The 21,466-nt window shown below is 42.3% G+C and overlaps 3 protein-coding genes across 3 annotated transcripts in view; 2 read left to right on the top strand and 1 right to left on the bottom strand.

Moving 5' to 3' along the window:
- Positions 1-9: 9 nt before the first annotated feature.
- On the top strand, positions 10-4,720 carry utp3 (UTP3 small subunit processome component). Its single transcript, XM_084463871.1, is given in 16 exon segments — positions 10-147; positions 400-487; positions 1,134-1,190; positions 1,275-1,331; positions 1,435-1,588; positions 1,591-1,710; positions 1,826-1,947; positions 2,120-2,269; positions 2,362-2,433; positions 2,525-2,565; positions 2,651-2,747; positions 3,169-3,282; positions 3,381-3,529; positions 3,617-3,680; positions 4,015-4,122; positions 4,584-4,720. Coding segments are annotated over 16 exon segments (1,500 nt in total). The 5' UTR covers positions 10-130; the 3' UTR covers positions 4,674-4,720.
- Positions 4,721-4,985: 265 nt separating this feature from the next.
- ppcs (phosphopantothenoylcysteine synthetase) lies at positions 4,986-6,368 on the bottom strand. The gene is made up of 4 exons (XM_084463872.1): positions 6,276-6,368; positions 5,608-6,126; positions 5,418-5,521; positions 4,986-5,330 (listed from the first exon to the last, which is right to left on the bottom strand). Exons 2-4 carry the CDS (start codon positions 6,122-6,124, stop codon positions 4,998-5,000), a joined length of 954 nt encoding a protein of 317 aa, XP_084319998.1. The 5' UTR covers positions 6,125-6,126; positions 6,276-6,368; the 3' UTR covers positions 4,986-4,997.
- Positions 6,369-8,534: 2,166 nt separating this feature from the next.
- foxj3 (forkhead box J3) overlaps positions 8,535-21,466 on the top strand; it is a 73,382-nt gene continuing 60,450 nt past the window's right edge. Inside the window, exon 1 of the mRNA XM_084464230.1 lies at positions 8,535-8,714. The gene's annotated coding sequence lies outside the window, so the exon portion shown is untranslated. The remainder of the gene's footprint in view (positions 8,715-21,466) is intronic.

The raw sequence follows: 21,466 nt of genomic DNA, 5'->3' as shown, positions 1-21,466 counted from the left end.
CATGGGGAACTCAAACGTGTCCAGGCTTTGAACGATACTATTTCGTGATAACAACAAATTATAATAGCAGCGTTTTAGAGAATTTACATGTTTTGAAAGACGTTAACGTCTACAAAGTCAAGATTTCAACATGGTTCGACAGATAAGGTTAGTACTATGAAATCATGCATTCATCTTACACAATAATGCAATGTTTACAATGGTTAGAATCATCTTTAAATGCAGCGTCCTTGCCTTACTCGTTCATAACGTTATACAACCATGTCATTATCTGGGCAAACGTTTTCGAAAACATGGAAACTGCTTTATTGCAACTCTGTTACGTATTGAGCTGTATTCACCGTGATATTGGGAACAGGTGAACAATTCTACCTACCTTCTCTTCCCCTGACTATCCAGAGTAAAACGATTTAAACTGCAGAAGAAGCCAGAGCAATTTGACGACGATGACCCTCAAGCCTACAAGGGTGCACAAGCCCCCGACAAGGTAAGCAGATGATATAAACGGATGGCAGAAAGAAGCCTGTGACTCAGGTTGAATCTAAGAACAAGGCTATCTAAGAACTTTTACCTCCCCAAATACATTTATTTCGAGATCAGCGGAAATTGGTACGTTCATTTGAACTTGTTTCGTGGTCTTTGTTGGACTCAAACATTATTAGCGATCAGTCTGCGGCAAAATTAACTGGTGGGAAGCCACTATCAAGTTTATTGTTGGGGAAACCATAAAACGTCACAGCGATGACCCCATAATCTCTTCGAATGGGTACTTTTTACCGTTTACAGTATGCCACAGTTTACCCCATCACTCCGGATAATGCATGTGTACACTGACCAGTTTTGTTAATAAAAAGCAGTGTGGTCTGATAGAACGTGCACTACATTACAAGGTTGGTCTGTAATCAGTCTGGAAGATGATCATGAAATTGACAGTATGTCCACAATGTCGTGAATTATTGTGTTGACATTACTGTTCCACGTAAACCAATTAAGTGCTGTTCAAAAACCTCGGGTAATGAGGGTTGTTAAAGGTCCAGTGTGTAGAATTTCGTGGCATCTAGCGGAACGGCCTTGGCAGAAATGTGTGTTAATGTAACAATATCTATATTTTTATTATTGGCATCTTTTTCCAGAAATCTTCCGACTTTACACGAGGCGAGGTGGACCGGTTTCATGATGAAAAGATTGCTGTGAGTTTGAGAACAGTAAGCAATTTTTGACAAATTCTTTATCAATTCATCCATTTTACCATAATGTTTTGTTTCTTGTTACAGAAACTTCTTGCCAGTGGTGACCAAATGGATAGTGACCTCGAGGATGGGGATGATGAGGTAATTAACTTTTTCCCTAGGTAATCACAAGTGCGATCATATTGGACAATGTTTGTCAATTTATGTCTGTGATTAAGCACACGTTATTAATTTCATATTACAGGAGGAAGTGATGGCCCTGGATGACTCGGAGTCTGAAGAAGATGAGGAATATGGAGACGACAAACAAGAAGAGGGCAGTGACATGGAAAGTGATCTAGAGGGGAAGAAAGATGCAGGTAAAATAATTGTCTATTGTCCAAGTGTTCGCATGGCAAATGTGCCGTTGTGTTTTACAGCGTAACCCATTTTTCTGATGTTTTTTTTCTAGATCTTCCTAGTGACATGGCGTGGGGTAACAGAAAAAACCTCTTCTACGACTCAGATTATGTGGCTGCCAGTGAGTAAATCTTTATCTCTACTTCCACTCCTAATGTAGATTATTGATGATGCACGCTTTGATCATATGCTTTTGTGCTGGAGGAGCATCACAGCCCTTGTGTGTTGTGTTGCAGAAGGGAAAACGCAAGAAGAAGTGGAAGCAGAGGACAAAGAGGAGGAAGAAGAAGCTAAGAACATACAAAGACGCCTGGCAGCGAATCTCAGCGAGGAGGACTATGATCTCAATTTATTTCAGGTAGGCAATGATGCATCTCTTGTATTACAATTTTTTCTTTATTTAAATAGGTATGATTTGCGTGACCTACAATGCCCAAAAATCGTCCTCAACATTTACAACCAATTACATCTAAATAATAGCTCCCGAATCTTTCCTTAAGCACCGGTCACGATCATGCATGTTATATTAGGAATTCGCTGTGGAGAAGGACGATAAGACTGCAGAAAAGGACAAGAAAATTGTGAAAGACCTGGATCAGATGTCCCAGAAAGAGAAGCTGAAGCTGCTGAAGAAGGAGTCGCCTGAGATGCTGGAGCTTATTCAGGATTTTAAGGCAAAGGTAAACGGCAAAGCCTTCCAAAATGAGTGTCATGCATCATAATGTAGCAAGGTGAGCAGCCATAGTCCAACCCTGTATCGTGATGTGTACAGCTGACAGAACTGAAGGATGAAATACAGCCGCTCATTGAAATGGTTAAGGATGGACGGATTCCTCCAGGGAAGGTTAGTCCAAGTTCCTCCCATTTGTAGTTCGCTCATTGGTTATATTGTCATAGAAAGTTATTCAAAATATCTGTTTTGGGTTTTTTCAAAGGGTGCCGAATATCTCAAGACAAAACAGCAGCTTTACCTGAAGTAAGTCTTAATGGATGTACACATTTTAACACCTTGTTACATGTTGATGCTTTGCTTATGGTAGTTTTTACTCTGATCTCTATAGTTACTGCACAAACATCAGTTTCTACCTGGTCCTCAAAGCAAAAAGAATCCCAGCTCATAACCATCCCGTCATAGAGAGGTTGCTCAACTACAGAAATGTAAGCGACTTACTTTGCCTATGATTTAACAATGTGTATTTTAGCTTCTTAGTTTTGTTATGTATGGATGTAATTTGGATTGTATGGTAAGCGTTTAGGTTGGTCACCTTTCATTGCCAAAGGATGGTAAGCCGGAGTTCCAAATGTTTCCCTAGCATGCGGGTTCTCCTAATCTGCACTTTTGGCAATTGACCAATTTTAGGCGGTAGTCCGAGAGACCTCTTTTGTTTGAATCAGTGCTCTGATGGGGAGAACCCAACCATACAACATAGGCTCACTTTGAACATAGGCTCACTTTGAGGGACAACCTGCAAATACCATACCGTTCACCATTTTTAGAAAGCATAATATAAATCAGTGTTTCTGCTTAATATCTGATGGTTTAATGAATTGTCCCCTTGCGTGTGTCTGGTTCCTGCAGCTCATCAACAAGCTCGGTGCAGTTGATGCCAGGCTGGAGCCCCAGCTTCACAGGCTACTAGCCGGATGGCAGCCAGAGGAGTTCTCCCGCAGGCCCGCCCCTGAGGAGGGCAAAGTATGTTTGTTTAATATTTGTTTTGGATATATTAATGAATTCACTGGTTTGCGGGAGAGGTTTTGTCTTCATGGGATGCTCTTTAAATGGGTAACTAGGTTCCGGTTGAGGCAGAGGGAGAAGCTAGTGAAGAAGATTCGGACTTGGACTCAGATGATGAGGAGGCTGCCCTGCGCTTCTACAAAGAGGTTGAGGAGAGGCTAAAGCTCAAGAAGAAGAGAAAGAACATGGACCCAGATGCGGACGGGTGAGTTATTTTCCCATTTTGAAGTACAAAGACAGCAGTAAGTGTTAGGGATTGTTGTCTTGATACATTTTACCCCTTTATCCCCAGCATGGAGGAGAATGGAGATGAAGAAGACGTTCCCACTGATGCAAAGAGAAAGATCACATATGAGGTAGGCTTTGAAGTGTATTCTTGGAGTTTTTATTACAGCACAACATCTGCATTATCCTGTTTGGAAACAATGCACTAAGAGTGCTGCCTGTACGTAACATTTAGTTAACTATTATTTCAGTGCAATTTTAATGGAATATCTTTCAGTGAGAGATGCTCTGAGAAATGTTTTGAGTCGACTGCGCGTTCACTTCCGTGAATGCTAAACTTCTCAAGCAGAGAAGTTCACTTCACTTTAGACAACTCTTGTAACCTACCTACAGAGGCTTTAAGTGTCATTAAATGTATTGTCTTCGAAAACCGAGGATTGTTGGGATAACATTCTTCTTCCACAGATGGCCAAGAACAAGGGGCTGACGCCCAAAAGGAAGAAGATTAACCGCAATCCCAGAGTCAAGCACAGAGAGAAGTACAGGCGTGCTCAGATCAAGAGAAAGGGACAGGTAAGCATTCTGCAAGATGTTAGTTCAGCCTTGCTGCCATCTGCGCAATTGTGTTTGTTGAATCTTTGGCTGTGTGCGATTTTGCTAACTTGGTCACTCATTTCCTATAAAGCGAACACTATATGATACACTATTTAGGGACGTGTATAGTGGAACTTTGGACACAAATGTTGCGACAACTGCGTGACCTGTATTGGTTGCATGAACATGCCGGAACGCGTTAGATTTACGCTTGCTTAAAGAATCTATGCATCCGAAACGCTCTATTGGATTAATCAGAAGCCAATGAAAACCTCTATGCATCATGGGAAATATTGTGAAATAAGTTGTACACTTCATTATGGGTATTAACTAGTGCACTATATATGGAGACAGACTGCCACAGATTACTGTACATTTGCACGTGCAGATTGTTTAAGGCAGTAGAGAGAAATACTTAAAAAAATGTATTTGTTTGCTAGGTTCGGGAGGTGCGACGCGAGGAGACCAGATACAGTGGAGAACATTCTGGAATCCGCAGTGGACTCAAAAAGAGCGTCAAACTTGCGTAACAAACCAGAGAAGATGTATAAATTACGTTGTACTTTTAACTGTATCCTGTGTTTATTCAAGGGCCTTTGCCTGTATGAAGACAATTATATTTCTATGAATCACTTGAAATAAACTTTCTGATAACCCTTATGTTTCACAGTGGCATAATGCAGTTACATGTAAATCACAGAAGACTTGGTAATGACTGTTTATGTACAAAGGCAGACAATGGCATTAAACAGATGAGAGCTGTTATTCAGGATGTGAATGTACTCATGCATACCATATGTGGAATGGGGGCACAGACAATCAACAGGTCATTGCACTTTACTTCCTAAAATAAGTTAGCTTGAGCCGCCCTGTTTGGATATGAACAGAGCGTGTGCTCCCGTCAGATTACTGACTATCTTCTCTTCGATCTCCACCTCCTTGCTTTCTTCGTCGTCCGTGAGGATGAGCTCAGCCGAGGTGTCCGGGGTCACCACCACCACATAACCCCGCCTGGTATCCAACACGTTCGCCACCACTGCCTGGTGCCTGTAGGTTTCTAGGGCCTTACGCGCTTTGTCCAATAAAATCGACTTGTCAGTCTCTAGCTTGAAGGAAATAACAAACGCCCGTGGTGCCCAATCCTTCACCAGCGGGGACAGTATCTTGGGGACCATTTTCATACTGATCTGGAGAAGGAAGGGAATGTGTTTGCACAACCACACAATTGGAAAGAACACCAAACTGTTACATTAAGGTTGAATGACAAGGCTCACCTGAAGAGGCCCATTGGATGACTGGATTTTGTGTTCTGGCATATCAGATGCTGGGATGTAGAAGTCAGACACTGCTGCGGCCAAGTAAAACATTGCCTTGGGCCCTAAGCAGAGAGTAAACATGTGAATGCTAAAAAAGCAGTTGTCTTGGAAAGCACATGAGTTGGTTATAACTACATTTAGTGCATACCTAATGTGCCGAGCACCTGAGCTGATGCTTTCAGAAGGTGCAGGTATTCCGACAGTGTGCTGAACTCGACAGGCAGAAGAAGTCCTTCTTTTTTCACCTGCTGATAACGCTTGAGCACTTTGTCTATTTTGGGAAGCTTCTCCTGGTTGACCACCACTTGGTCAGAACCACTTCCCTGCTGTAGACTATCAAGCAGGTTTATGCCGGAGTACAGACGTGTGTAGGGGTACAGTGAGCGGTGTCTGTATAGGAAGATCACTGCGTAGCCGGAGTCAAGGAAGTACTCCGCAGAGGAGGATCCTCGACGACCACTGCTGAAGTTATCGAGAAAGCGAACGGTGCGGGACTCCAGGGGGACTTTGGTGCCACCGGATGTGATAAGAACCACCTTGCGACCGGCAGATCCGTGGCGCTCAGCAAAGGCAGACATCAGCTCTTTCACATCATCGACGTGAGAGGGAACTGCAAACTCCTGAGTTAGCTTTCCATCTATGGAAGCTGCCCTGAGCTTAGCCATTCCTGTAAAAAAGTTTGACGTTACCAAAAATCTTGTATCATATCATATTGGTCTTTATGCAAAGTGACAGCAGATTTGTTGTCACTTAATAACATGTTATGGTTAGTAGAAAGTGCCTACAACAGTATTGTATATTATTCCCGAAACATACCTGCCGATTGCTCGGACTATGCACGGGCTGGCACTAAACGACACGGTGTTGACTTTGACATACAAAACCAGCAACCAAACTTCCTGACTTCCAAAATGTGTATTACTCTTCTTCTTTCTTTCTTTAAGGGCGCTTGGTATCCAGATAGTTGCAATTGCGCCCTCTTCTTGACGATTGATATTTCTTCTTCTCCAAGTGTCATATCTACTATGAGCCATTATGATATTATAACCAGGCCCATCACTTGTTTCCCTGTTTCAACAACATACAGTACTTCCACTGTGTATAACTGTTACTGAATCAAATTGTATTTGTCTACGTTTTAGTTTTAATTTCTCAACATCTTTGCGTTGAATTGTGATCAACTGAATCTTCTCTATGCCTGGTAGTTATAACATTTCCGTATAATATTTTCTTGTTTTAATACTATTTTGGCTTGTTTGTCTACTTCGTTATTTCATTGTATCCCTCTGAGCTGGTAATATTGCTCTACATAGAACTACAACTGGCAGTATTTTTGTATTGCAAATACTGTCAGTGCTATATAGAGCTGCTGGGATCCATAACATACTAGGCTTTTGAGATTGTAATTATTAAGAATTTATTGATTCTGTGATTTCTGCATGACTGACTCCTAGGCTATAAGCAAGCCCTGGGCATCGGGACTTTAGGGAGGTTTCCCGTTGGGCCGGTCCACTTTCAAATGCATTTTGGGCCGCTTGGGTGGGGAAAAAAAAATACTTTGACCATTATTTTATCTTCTCCTTAAGTAGACGTTCTTCAATCATCTGATATTTCAGCCCCAGCATCGCATACAATGTACGGTAGTTCAGCCCTCCCAATTATTTGAGTTGGTTTGGCCCATGTTGCGTCTTTTATTGAGCGATAACAGAAGAGAAGTAGAGAACAGACACGACAGGTGTTGTTGATTGTGGAGGGCAGGAAAAAGCCAGGAGGATCCGAAAAGGCCAGATTAAAAAAAAAAACAAGGCCACTGGAGGAAGATGCTGGGTTAACATTGTATGTTTTATATATCATTGGTAGTTAAAGTACGTTTTTTCTTATAAATTGATCCTTGAGGTGGATTTTTAATTGATCCAATATACATTAAAAGGGGAAAGTAAGAGTTTTGCGCTGTTCATTTATTCAAATTCTTCCACCCCTGAAAAAAGTGGGCCAGTATGGGCCTGAAATTCCCGGGCTGAAAATGGGTAGGCCTACTTTAATTTCTAGATGGAGCTCAACAGCACTTAGAACATTAGAACAACGTTATAAAGAGTTTATTTTTAAGGTTTATTTGGTTACTTCGGGCGCTTCGCAACAATCAGTTGAAAGAAAGAGACACTTCAATATTGATACCCGGCTCCCCCCATTGGTCGGGAGGACTCCCGGCAATCCCCTAGATGATGATACTATATAATATATGTAATAATAATAATGATAAAATAAAAAGTTATTTTCCTGGTAACACCAACTCAAAATATATGGATGAATAAAATATATTGATCAGGGGTATGGCTGTCGTCATAATTCTTCCAAGTATTTAATTATTCTTTTTGGAAATTTAACCCTACTCCTTTCCTCTGTTATTGAAACGATTTTTTCCACGATTTATAGTTCCGTTTAATCTTTTGGCAGTGATTAGAAAACGTGGAAATGTAATATATACACAATTTCACAGAATGCCCACTAGAGTCACTGTTGCACTATGTAACTGGACTACCGGTATACCCGTTTTACAACAAAATCTGTTAATAGTTTTCAGCAATTCGACCCAACCAGCCAATTAAGTGATTTGTGTGATTTTGGACTGATTCAATACTAAAGATACATTTTTAAAGTTCCTGCGTTAATTATATCATAATAAAGACATGCAGCAAGCTAATATGATTGATAGTGGAATTATAATTGCATGCTTTCAACTTTTCGAAATGTAATTATTGTTACATATCAGTATTATGTTGTTACTTGTGAGAACTATGTCCATTCTAGTCAACACTTAGAATACCTAGTAATTGATCATGCTTTTTCGTATTTTAAGTTAACCTGTAGGCCTAAACACATCATGATGAGCAGAACAAAAATAAGTGGATTTTTAGGGGGAAGGTGTTCTTATGATTGAAAAATCACCGCACTAGGTTATTTGTCCGCGGAGTGATGCTGGGTTGTTTCTGAAAGTAGTTCCGGTCACTTATCATACGGGAGAGTCCCGGATGTTGGCTCAGCTATCGAGAGAAAGGCGAACGGGGAAAGGCGGAGAACCCAAGCAGGGAAGCCACGGGCACACCGGCGAGAGTACAACGGGTCTTGCACAGGGCGAGCGTCAAGAGCACAGACACCGCGGGAGGACACTTTCTGATGAAGAAGTGGAAGGGGAGGGGGCAGTTATTCCAAAACTACACTGGATTAAGAAAACGACATTAAAGAGCTTCATCTAGAGTAAGTGAGCTACCAGCAAATAATACGGGAATGGAAGTTAAACTCAGGCCCATGAAATGGACGACTTTCATGGGGAAGTGAGCTGCACTTAAGTTCTGAGGATTGAGCATAGTGAATAGGCCATGGCAGTTTTCCATTGGCTGGGTTTGGGCACATGCTATTCTCTCTTGTTTTCTTGTGGTCACTGTTTAACATGGTAGTACGGGCGATAGCAAATGTTTCCTGTGGTGTTCCTCCATAATTCTCGAAGTTGACAGCTCACGCTAGCTCGCTAGCACAACCGTACAACCAGTGACAACTGACAGAGCAACTTTGACAGCTAGCTAGCCCGATTGGTAGCCTGCTAACTTATCTGAGCGGTGTCAGTGCATGGTTAGAAGAGAAGACAAGTCGTTTAGTTGTCGGTAATAGTCACTATGTTTTTCTTTGGACACTGTTTTGTCAGACCAGTCGCCCCCCTCAAACAGCTAAAGCTAGCAAGCTGGGATCGGAATGCGAGAGGATGTGTCCAACACGAACTGAGTCCACCACTGTTGGTGTCATTCGGCTCTTTGCACTGATGCTATTTGGTCTCGACTCACATCAGCTGTTGGAATGTGTTTTCCTTGTCTGTCAATACGATTTTGTCGGACAGCTTATACATTCCGCGCGAAAAGCGCGTACCTTCTTCGTAAACTAGCTGACCTATATTAAAAACTCAAATGTGTTGTGAGGCTGAATACTCAACAAGTGCAAGCATGTTTCAGCAGTAATGCGACTACATTTTATCTTGTATCTTGTTTTGGTTGTTACACCCGTGTTTTGCATGATTGCTAAGAAGGTAACATTTTGTTAGGGTTTTGCTGTCATAGGCTACTTCATACATTTCTGATTCCATACCTGGCTTTGTGAATAGTACAGGTAAACATATAGGTGTTCATGCAAGATGCATACTAATATTATGGCAGCAAATATGATTTTAATTTGTAATTGACTTTATGTCAGCATGGACAGTAAAGGTTTCGTCTCTGTCATTCAGTGAGTAGGTTATCATCCTTTCCTACAATGAACTTATGGCCTTTTTTCTTTAAACTGAGTTGGCATAAACCTGTCGTGATGGCAGATGCTCATTTATATCTAACCACAACAGATAGTAAATCCCCCAGTGAAGTCCAATTCCTATATGACTTTATGTTTCTACTAATAAAAGAGCTGTAGTCTTAGTCAGCGCCCAATAAAAGGTCAGACCTGGTTTGCGTTTTAATCACCCATTCCTGAAATAGCATGGCTATGGCTTGTCGCCTGTATTGGCTAAGCATGCAACCTTGAATGAAAATAATGTTTAACTAATGTTACTCCACTTTAATGTTGTCACTTCGAAGTTACCTAGCACTGGAGATTTATATTTGTGTTAGAAATTATTATTATTATTATTAAGATTAAAATAATTATATTCGGTTAGTTAGTTAGTTAGTCATTAATTTGAAAACAAAGGATACAATACATTTGAACACATTTCATGTTCATGGCTCTGACATTGCAAGTGACATTTTTAGAAATCAGTGCAGACAGCACATTGTTTTTGTACATTTTATAAAGTTCAGAGCAGTGATTTATTTTGATAGATGTTGTACGTATGAATTGTAATATTGAACATGTCATTTTGACAGGATGTGTTACTACATAGTGTCAAAGTCTATATATATATATATATATATATATATATATATATAATTTTATTTTTTTAATGAATCATTTGTGGTTTGATCACACATTTTCTTAGATTTTTTTCTTTCATTTTCTTTTATTTTTAAGTTAAAGTGTCTGAGAAGTCATCTGAGGCTGTGAAAGAAATGTGCAGAACACACCTGTCCTCACTGTAACTCTTTAACTGTGGCAATGTGAGGGATATTGTCTTAAGCATATAGTCTGTATGCCTGCTCCTTAATGGTTCCAAAGTGCTAGCAACCTCGCTGAGGTCCCTACCCTTGTACACACACACACACACACACACACACACACACACACACACACACACACACACACACACACACACACACACACACACACACACACACACACACACACACACACACACACACACACACACACACACACACTGTCCATTGCTTATGGCCATATACTGGTACTTATACTTTCAAGCTCTACACTTTAGGCAGATAAGCTCTTATACCGACAGCTTCACGCAATGGGCCTATGTTTGGTATAAATATATGCTGTTAAATCACTTTTTGTTTTTGACATGGGTTATACGATAAGAAGTAGACCTACTTGGGATATAGGTCTTTGGATTATTAATACTCTTGGATTTTACTGTGATTGCCATTTTGTAGATTGAATGATATCAATTATAAGGAAACCTCAAAAATGTTTAGTTGTGGTGATATTAGACTAGCCAGCTAGCCTGCATGGGACTTGATAAAACCATATCGTGATAGATATTACAAGTTTCAATATTTGATAAGACAATGAATGTCTCTTCCCCGCTTGGCCATCAGCTCTGAACATTACTAATCAGACCCTATTTTCCCCCCTTTATACTATGAATATTTAATTCCTTAGCAATGTATTTGTGATATTTATTTTATTAGCATTCCGTTTTTAAACAAAGCAAAAAAAAAATACATGTTTCCATGGTGCCATATTGGGAGTGAATTTAGAGCTAGTTTGTGTGTGTGTTTGTGTATGTGTTTGCATACAAGGCCAGGGCCTCATTTGGAATTCAGCTGTGGCCCTGCGCTGCCTAGCCCTGTCTCACTGAGAGGCTTTTTTAATTTGTCCCCTTGTTGAAGTGATTATTCAAATGGCCATCCGTGAGATGCAGTTATCAGACTCCTGGTGGTATTTGAGCCTGTGGCAACATAAAAAGCACCCCCCCCACCTGAGTAGTTGGAGGCTACCCAACTACAGGTAGGCTATTCCTTTTCACCGTGCCCTGGTATAGACCACCGCATCTGGCTTGTCCTGCAGCCAAAAGCTGACGGAATAGAGGATGGTTTTGGTAGAAAAAATTGCACAAAGGATGGCATTTTAGTTTTTTTTGCAATTGGTATCGGTGGGGTTTGTTACAAATTCTAGGTAGGCCAACAAGCCCCCATTTATTTATAGTACATAAATACAAAAACATCTTTGTTTCTTTGTTCCTTGATGCAAGGAACATGTACAGTGGGGCAAAAAAGTATTTAGTCAGCCACCAATTGTGCAGGTTCTCCCACTTAAAAAGATGAGAGAGGCCTGTAATTTTCATCATAGGTATACCTCAGCTATGAGAGACAAAATTAAAAAAAAAAATCCAGAAAATCACTGTCTGATTTTTAAAGAATTTATTTGCAAATTATGGTGGAAAATAAGTATTTGGTCAATATCAAAAAGGTCATCTCAATACTTTGTTACATGCCCTTTGTTGGCAATGACAGAGGTCAAACGTTTTCTGTAAGTCTTTACAAGGTTTTCACACACTGCTGCTGGTATTTTGGCCCATTCCTCCATGCAGATCTCCTCTAGAGCAGTGATGTTTTTGGGTCTTCGCTGGGCAACACGGACTTTCAACTCCCTCCAAAGATTTTCTATGGGGTTGAGATCTGGAGACTGGCTAGGCCACTCCAGGACCTTGAAATGCTTCTTACGAAGCCACTCCTTCGTTGCCCGGGCGGTGTGTTTAGGGTCATTGTCATGCTGAAAGACCCAGCCACGTTTCATCTTCAGTGCCCTTGCTGATGGAAGGAGGTTTTCACTCAAAATCTCACGAAACATGGCCCCATTCATTCTTTCCTTCACACGGATCAGACGTCCTGGTCCCTTGGCAGAAAAACAGCCCCAAAGCATGATGTTTCCACCCCCATGCTTCACAGTAGGTATGGTGTTCTTTGGATGCAACTCAGCATTCTTTCTCCTCCAAACACGACGAGTTGAGTTTTTACCAAAAAGTTCTATTTTGGTTTCATCTGACCATATGACATTCTCCCAATCCTCTTCTGGATCATCCAAATGCTCTCTAGCAAACTTCAGACGGGCCCGGACATGTACTGGCTTTAGCAGGGGGACACGTCTGGCACTGCAGGATTTGAGTCCCTGGCGGCGTAGTGTGTTAGTGATGGTAGCCTTTGTTACTTTGGTCCCAGCTCTCTGGAGGTCATTCACTAGGTCCCCCCGTGTGGTTCTGGGATTATTGTTCACCGTTCTTGTGATCATTTTGACCCCACGGGGTGAGATCTTGCGTGGAGCCCCAGATCGAGGGAGATTATCAGTGATCTTGTATGTCTTCCATTTCCTAATAATTGCTCCCACAGTTGATTTCTTCACACCAAGTTGCTTACCTATTGCAGATTCAGACTTCCCAGCCTGGTGCAGGTCTACAATTGTGTTTCTGGTGTCCTTTGACAGCTCTTTGGTCTTGGCCATAGTGGCGTTTGGAGTGTGACTGTTTGAGGTTGTGGACAGGTGTCTTTTATACTGATAAGGAGTTCAAACAGGTGCCATTAATACAGGTAACGAGTGGAGGACAGAGGAGCCTCTTAAAGAAGAAGTTACAAGAAGTTACAGGTCTGTGACAGCCAGAAATATTGCTGGTTTGTAGGTGACCAAATACTTATTTTCCACCATAATTTGCAAATAAATTCTTAAAAAATCAGACAATGTGATTTTCTGGATTTTTTTTTTACATTTTGTCTCTCATAGCTGAGGTATACCTATGATGAAAATTACAGGCCTCTCTCATCTTTTTAAGTGGGAGAACTTGCACAATTGGTGGCTGACTAAATACTTTTTTGCCCCACTGTATGTAGTTGTAGAGCTGCACAACAGAAACGGAACATGTTATTTTTTTCTCCTCTCTTGTGGGTCGAATGTCAAATCACTGGACATTCTTGTTAGGGATCTCTCCTCCTGCTTGTGTGTGTGTGTGTGTGTGTGTGTGTGTGTGTGTGTGTGTGTGTGTGTGTGTGTGTGTGTGTGTGTGTGTGTGTGTGTGTGGTCTAGCTCACTCTTCATTAGCAATGCTGTGCATCGCTAGAATGCAGATGAGGTCTGAAGCCATTCATCTCGCTGAAAAATGCCTCCCCGATTCAAATTTGATTCTTGTTTGCAGTCATATTGTGTGAGACCACTTCTCCATGTTAAAGAAGTCTCTTCATGTGAGAGATCAGAGGGGGATAATTGCACTTAAGTGAACCTCATTTAATGCTGGCCAGAGCAATTACTGTAACTGCAGTTCTAGGCATTTTTTTGGGGGGGTGGGGGGGGCCTGAAGCAACTGTCATTGAGGCTCTATAGCAAGATATGAAATGGTGACTAGAATGACATTGGCATGGCATCATGGGAAATGCCAAATTCTTGGCTGGATTTTAATGAGGTTTTTTTGGGCTGTATTTGCTCAGCTGTTTTTGACTCCAAAGGAAAGCATGATTAAATATGACAATTAGCTACACATGCCTATTATTAACAATTTAACAAATTATTCGCAAGGTGTTTTAAAGGTGAACAAATGCCACCACAACTTTCAGGCAAGGCCCCCTGGGTTTCTCAAAGATGTTTTATCATTAATGTTATTCAGAAGTTAAAATTTGAGTTTTGCTCAGTTGGGTGCTTTAATCTATTTTTGCTGTAAATTAATGAATTTTTAAAGAGCCCCTTGCTGGATACGGATGGATGTGGGAACGCCGCACTCGTTCAGAGTTTTTCGAACAAGCCTTCTTTCCAACCCCCACTACAAATCCAGTCTCTTGCACACGCATGCACGCACGCACTCATCCATGCATGCACACACACACACTTTAACCTCCTCGGGAGAGAGTCAATTTACCAAAGCAGTACAGTTTAATTTTTTATTCATCCTGCAAATACACCGCCTCATTCTCCCTGTTTCAACACCCCACCCCCATCTACAACATTTTCAATGTATCGCTCCGATATCTCTAAACTAATTCTATACAGTCCCAATTCATTCATCCAGAGTGGGAAAGGATTGTGGATATGGATCTGTTATGGAAGCATGTGATATTTAATTCAGCATGTAGCTTTCCCAGTAACACCAACTACTGCGCTATTAGGGGCAACACTTCTCATTCAAAGAGATCGGCTTCACCTCCCCTGGTTGGCTCATCTTTTACTTTTCATTCTTTAACAAAGGAAGCTGGCGCCCTCTGCTACACGGCTTGATGGTTAAAGGTTTGTATGTCAGGGAGAAGAGTGGTCATGGCGTACTGTTTGGTGAACTCTGGCAACACATGGCAGCCGCCATGTGTTGAGTCCAGACTGAGCCCATGGTCGGGAGCGAATGCAATGAATTCACAGAATATAAACGATGCAGAGACAGTTCTGTTTCAATCTTGGTTTAAGTTCCACGGAGACTGGGCTACGCCAAACATGTTTGGTGAGAAGCATGTGATGGTGTCATGGAATTTTTTAATGAAATTTGAATACGAGCGGTATGGAGTTCTCTATGATATCAGGAGCTATAAATTATCCATTGTAGTCCAAAAAATGTTGCTTTTTTTACTAGATGCAAGACACAAAAGTCAAGGCTAGATAGTGGTTGTCATTTGAAGGATAGGAGGATGTCTTCTGCTCTTAATGGATAACTTAAGGGACGGATGGCATATGACTGGCATGACTTCTGAGGCCAGAAATGATTTAATAATTCATCCTATTGTTTCCTGTGTCCTTGAGTTTGGATCGTCCTGCACAGTGTCAGCATATTTCACTTTGACTTCTTTATTATTTGTCCTGTGCTCGGTTGAAGAGATTGATATGCTTCTATAATTCACACTCTGTGTTCAGGGAAAGGTTTTTGCTAATCTTCCAGAGCTTAGCTAATGATAATGGAGCTCCCACTATACTATTTGCACCTTCTTTTAATTACTACAGTGACTAGCTTATGCTCTCGCAGCAAATCCAAATTTTAGCTCCTGGTAAAAGGCTAATAACCTGCTGAAAGAATGATGTATAAACAAGATAAAATTAACCCTACCCGAAAAGGGATGGTTTTCAATAGGACGAAGCATGTAGGATTAAAACAGCAAAATTACAAGACTGTATTTAGACCAACTAGTATTACTCGTGCTACTTTGTTTACCAGCTTTGCTTATTCTTGTGCGCTTGTTTTTGTTTTTTCTCAGCATGCAGAGAGCAGAAGTTCTGCGAAGGATGCACAGCTCTGAACCTTATTAGTGAGGTTAAATCTAGGGTTAGGGAACTAGAACGACATGGCTGGCTTCCACCTTGCTTACGGCCTTTCTATGCTAGCTGTTATACTGGAATTCGGTGTGTGTGTGTGTGTGTGTGTGTGTGTGTGTGTGTGTGTGTGTGTGTGTGTGTGTGTGTGTGTGTGTGTGTGTGTGTGTGTGTGTGTGTGTGTGTGTGTGTGTGTGTGTGTGTGTGTGTGTGTGTGTGTGTGTGTGTGTGTGTGTGTGCCCCCTGTGATCTAGAGTGCAGCCTGCCAAGTCTTGCAGATGGGACCCTTTTTTCTTCTTTTGGGTGGGAAGAAGTTGTGTTTTCTGGCCTGCACCTCACCAAAGTCTCTTTGCCAAAGTCTGCAATATGATTTACTTGTTGTTAAAGACGCTCTACATCGTTCTTTTCATCGTCAAGACTGTGTTTCTGGGGAAACCTGATTGATTAGCTCTAGATGCAGGCTTTTGTGTGGCATATTCGTCCTGCGATACAACCCACCCACCCACCCACCCACACTTTTAAATGCTGTCCACAATTTCTGTTGTAGGTTACATTGAAGTTGGTACGTTAATCTGCTGATGATGAGCATTTCCCTCCCCCAACACGCATACACTATGTGATTTATTCTTCCTCAAACTGTCTTTGGTATTTCCTAATTCTCTCTCTCTCAGTCTCTCTCTGTCTCTCTCTCAACAACATGTCTGTTGAGAATAGTGAAGAATGCATCTAGTTACCCAGATGAGTCACACTTCCTCTGGCCTGCGTGCTTCTCCCTCCGGGTGGATGAATGAGAGGGCGCCGAGGCTGGCTGGAGGAGGGGCCGACTGAGGAAGGAGGGCTGTGTGGGTAGTGTCTACGCTTTCTGTGTTCCAGCAACCCATAATGTCATTAAGAAAGTGGGTGTGTCTGCAATGGCCCGTGAACTGCGTAGTACAGTGAAAATTGCAAAACATCTGATCTGTGTGTGGGCCTTTTCCATGGCCTTGACTGATGGGGCTGAGTCACATCTACCACCACCACCCTCCCCTACGACGGCAGGCTTGTCCCCTCTCTCCGGCCGGGCAGCACTGGCTTTGAGATAAGCCCCATTGACTCAGACTGCAGAGGAATGGGCTTGCACCTCAAATCGGAGTAATCTCGCTCTCGATCTCTTCCCACTCTCTTTCTCCTTTTCGCACTGGCTCAGATTTGCTTCCTTAGTGTAGTGGTGGAATGCAAAGGATGCAATCAAGCCTCCTGGAACTGCGGGAGTGTAGGTGCAGCTGTCTCTCGGTAATAACTTTGTTGTGCAGCAGGTAATTGAGATTGGGTTTGGCGTGAAGTACAAACCCAGATCACTTTTGTTTGATTCTCTCAGCTCCTTGCTGCCGCCGCTGTCTAGATTTAATAGCAAATTTAAATGTGCGCCGAGGTACAAGGAAGCCCTACTACAGTCCTACTATTCGTAGTATATACTTCTCAACAAGCGTCTCATCGCCGTACCTGCCCTGTCTGGTCCCCTGCCAGAAAGTATGAGTCACCAGAGACTGACTGACCTACTTTATTTCAGTCTTCTAGGAGTGCCAGAAAGTTAAATACAAGTCAATTAATGTGCGCCTAAAATCATACTGTTGTTTTTTTTTTTTCTTGAGGCTTAGTAAGCGTAATAGTTACCACAGAGCATATTTCGCTGTTCTTACGAAGACTAAAGACGTGTGGCTGACAGCTGCTCTGATAGCTCATTAGCTGCAAAATGAATCCTGTCTCTTCTTAGCTTGACTTACACTTTTGACTTAGTCACTTATTTTAGACCAATTTCCTGTGTAGCCTATTGCTACACCACCTAGCCTTTATTACTTTTCAATGTAGATAGTTGGCCAGAGATTATGCTTGCATTGGATGAGAAACCCAAGTTTTATAAATTAATAAAAATGCCTTGAGCTGTAGTACATTTTTTTTTTTTTTTATCTTTACTGTCTTGTGCAGTTTGATAATTTGCTCATATATTTTGCATGGGCTCGAATCAAGGGCAGAAAGTTTAGGGTACACAAATGTTTTTCCCAAACCACCAAGTCTGCTGCCCTCAGAGCAGGAATGAAACGGGGCATGATCATCAGTCAGATGAGCCCTGATGGCGAATGCAGCCCCCATCCGCACACGGGCAGCGCCTTCACTTTTAATCACCCATTTAAACGTTTTTTGGAGGCGTTGTTCCTCATTGCAGCAGAACCTCCTCCCCCCGCCCCCCCCAGTGTGGTAGATTGTGCCGTCTCTGACTGCTCTTTTTACCCATCTACAAGACTTTGCCCCTTTGATATGTCAGTTGTGTTTGAGTCTGCCTCCTTCGTCTCGACACGATGGGCCCCGTTTTGCCCGCCCTTCTCTCCACCCCCCCCGGAACCCCCCCCTCCCCAGCATGCCGCCCCAGGGTGTGTATGTGTGTAGTCATTTATTCAGCTTCCTCTAAAAGGCTACCATGCCTTCACTTCCCTTCTAGTTTCCCTGATGAAGATGGCAGGCAGAGCTTCGGTGGGCCAGAGAGGCTAAACGTTTTGGGGGGGGTTGCTGGTCATTACAGTGGGGGGTGAGTGAGTGAGTGTGTACACGGGAGACATTAAAGGACTTGATGCGCGCACTGTGCAGCCCCGTTGCACTGCTGTTGCTTTAGCAGGCTCAAATTGCTGGTGTGTATGTGTGTGTGTGTGTGTGTGTGACACGCAGAAAATAGGTTTCTGACAAAAAGGGATCATAATTAGGGCAGAGCAAATCAACACATCTTTGGTTAATGTTGATTGCTGCTTAGGCTCATGGCTAATAATTACGGTCAAGTCCTGAAAAGCGACTTTGCTTTTTGAAATCTTCTTGTGTGTTCTCTGATTAAAATTTGTCATATCACTTCTGTCCAAGGGTGTTACTGCTTTGATACTTTCTGCAGCCTATCAGCTTTTTTGTTGTTTCTGATTCATTTAATTATCTGGAGGAGTAATGTGCACAGCATTAGGTCACCCTTTGGACGTCTAAAAGAAAAACGTGGGGCAATAGATTTTGTGTGTTAGTCAGTGTATCAAAGGCAGGATCCAAGTTGTAACTTGTATAACAAACTGCTTTTTCCCTGATATCTGGTTAAAATTGTATGTTGAGGATTAAAAAAAACAACCAAGCTTTGGATTTCATTCTAAAATGTATTTTCGGGTATTTTGTAGAAACACATAATGGATAAGGTGAGGAGATTTGATTTGATTTACAATGTATAGCATATAACCTACCCTTTGTCTATTTGCATAGTAATACACAGCATCATGACAGATGTTGCGATTAAGCCTACACGGAGGCCTAATTATATACAACATAAACAAGCTACCCTCCACCTAAAAACACAAATCTTTTAACATGATCAAAATGATCTTAAGTTGTCAGTGCATTACTATTAACTAACAGATCCAATCGCAACTAACTTGAAGGTTAAGGAAATGAAAGTTGTGCATCCTAAAATAATTCTTAATAGTTCTCGTTTTCTCAGAATTCCTCATCGGGCATTGATAACGCGCATGACCCAAGTGTCTGTCTCAAACCATGTTTTACGTTAATAAACTGAAACCACAAATCACACCATATATTTAGATGTGTGTGTGTGTGTATATATTTATATATATTTATAACATGAACATGAACCGGTGTGGTTTGCAAAAACGCTTCACGCATTTCTCCTGCCTTCATGATTGATTGCAGTGGATCAGAAGTCTGGCCGAGTCGACTCTCCCCTCCCTCCCCCCTCCCCTCCACAGTGAGTCATGTTGCGAGCCACATGACACGCCACTTTCGCCAGATGACTCATCCCCAACAAAAGCGTCTCACTCGGAGGAGGCCGCGATGGGCCGGGGATTGTGTTCTTCTTTTCTTCTAGGCCCTCTGCCCTGCAAAGGCGGCGCTGTGTGACATTTAAAACAACTCTTGACCGTCGGTTACAGTTTGGCCGAGCGAAGGGAACCGATGAGTTAGCGCAGTGAGCTATAGCATTTCTCTCTTTTTCCTATCTTTACAAAAAAAACACACCTTTGCACGTTTACTTTCACGTTTGAAAGTTGGAACCGAGTTAGTCGGCAGAAATAATTCCCTCCTGCTTATTAAAATTCTTCCGCAAAAAGTCCTCAACCAATCAGAGTCCTTAACCTTTCCATGAAGGTCATGTTTGTTTTCTGCTAAGGAACTGCGGTGTGTGTGTGTGTGTGTGTGTGTGTGTGTGTGTGTGTGTGTGTGTGTGTGTGTGTGTGTGTGTGTGTGTGTGTGTGTGTGTGTGTGTGTGTGTGTGTGTGTGTGTGTGTGTGTGTGTGTGTGTGTGGTGGCAGCTTAAGTTGCTGTGATTTATAGAAATATGAATGAATTCCCTGGGCAGCGGCCCATCTGCTGTGTGGGTTGTACGAGGGCAGCTCCCCTTCCCTCGACTGCTTCGGCACTAAGCTACACGGGGCGGCCAGGCCCAGGAGAGCAATAAGCAGAATTACCCACCGTGTAGGCCTGCTACCGCACTGCACTCTTTGCCCTTGAGCAGCACACGCTTTCTCATGCTCCTCCATTGTAATAAAAACGCACTGACAGGTAATGAGGCCAAGACGTGTAAATGAGAAATGATGACTCCTGGATGTGTGTGATATTCTTTCGGAGTCGATGAAGACTGATGGCACGGGAGGTGCTGTCTAGTGTAAGACGTGAGCACACTGCACCGCTGAGTGGGTTAGCTTGGCAACATGCATGGCGGAACTAGTTTTTTTTTTTTTTAAATATGGTGTGTGTATGTGTGTGTGCACACCCACGCATAATGCCCCCTGCAAGACTCATTGCATGCATGTGCCCTGTCTGCAATCCTAAAGTAGAGCTCTCTCTCTGTCTCTCTCGGTGTGTGTGTGTCTCTCTCTCCGTCTCTCTGTCAGGCGAGTGAAGCTCTGCAGAAGCAGCCACTGGGAGTTCTGTTTCATCTCCTCCTCATTCTTCTCCAGAGCAGACATGCAAATCCGCTGTAATGAGGTGTGTGTGTCTGTGTGTCTGTGTGTGTCTGTGTGTGAGTGAGTGAAGGGGTGGCTGGTTAGGATGGAAAGGTATGTTGGGGGAGAGGGGGGGGTGTTGGATGGGGAATGTGCTCTGAAATGTTAAAGTGAAGGAAACTTAAAGTGGAGTGGTGGTGGGGGGGAGAGAGGGGAACATCAGGCAGAGCAGGAGAGGTGGAGGGATGATCTGATAAGGGGGTTATGTTGGGGGAAGATGGAGGTGGTGAGACGACGTCTTCCTCGCAAATCAAGTGTTCATTAGTGCATTGAGGCTGTTGTGTTTTTTTTTTTTTCTTCTGTTCTTACCTGGCATTCGCTTAAACACGCTGGGTTGAAGTTGCTGTGTCAGGTTAATTAACTGTTTTCACGTCGGAATAAATGTGACAAGGCATAGCGCAGTGCATCGCCAGCAACCAAAGGCCACACTCTGTCATGATTTAGAAGCTGCTTCTTGTTTTACTTTGATATTGTCTCCCAATTCTAGACCGGTAATTATTTATATTCAAACTGAAAATATAGATGAGGTTATTATTGTTTGAATGGAATTTTTTACACTATTTG

The sequence above is a fragment of the Micromesistius poutassou genome, assembly GCF_964030765.1.
Source record: "Micromesistius poutassou genome assembly, chromosome: 2".
NCBI lineage: Eukaryota > Metazoa > Chordata > Actinopteri > Gadiformes > Gadidae > Micromesistius > Micromesistius poutassou.
The sequence above is the reverse complement of the archived record's forward strand: the minus strand, read 5'-3'. Positions and strand labels throughout refer to the sequence as shown.

What these genes read in the sequence shown, in the direction of transcription:
- ppcs (XM_084463872.1), bottom strand. Translation starts at nt 6,124, where the DNA reads ATGGCTAAGCTCAGGGCAGCTTCCATAGATGGAAAGCTAACTCAGGAG. An exon ending in TCAGGTGCTCGGCACATTAG is followed by an intron (nt 5,522 to 5,607) that starts GTATGCACTAAA and finishes CTCTCTGCTTAG; the next exon opens with GGCCCAAGGCAATGTTTTAC. An exon ending in CATCCAATGGGCCTCTTCAG is followed by an intron (nt 5,331 to 5,417) that starts GTGAGCCTTGTC and finishes TTCCTTCTCCAG; the next exon opens with ATCAGTATGAAAATGGTCCC.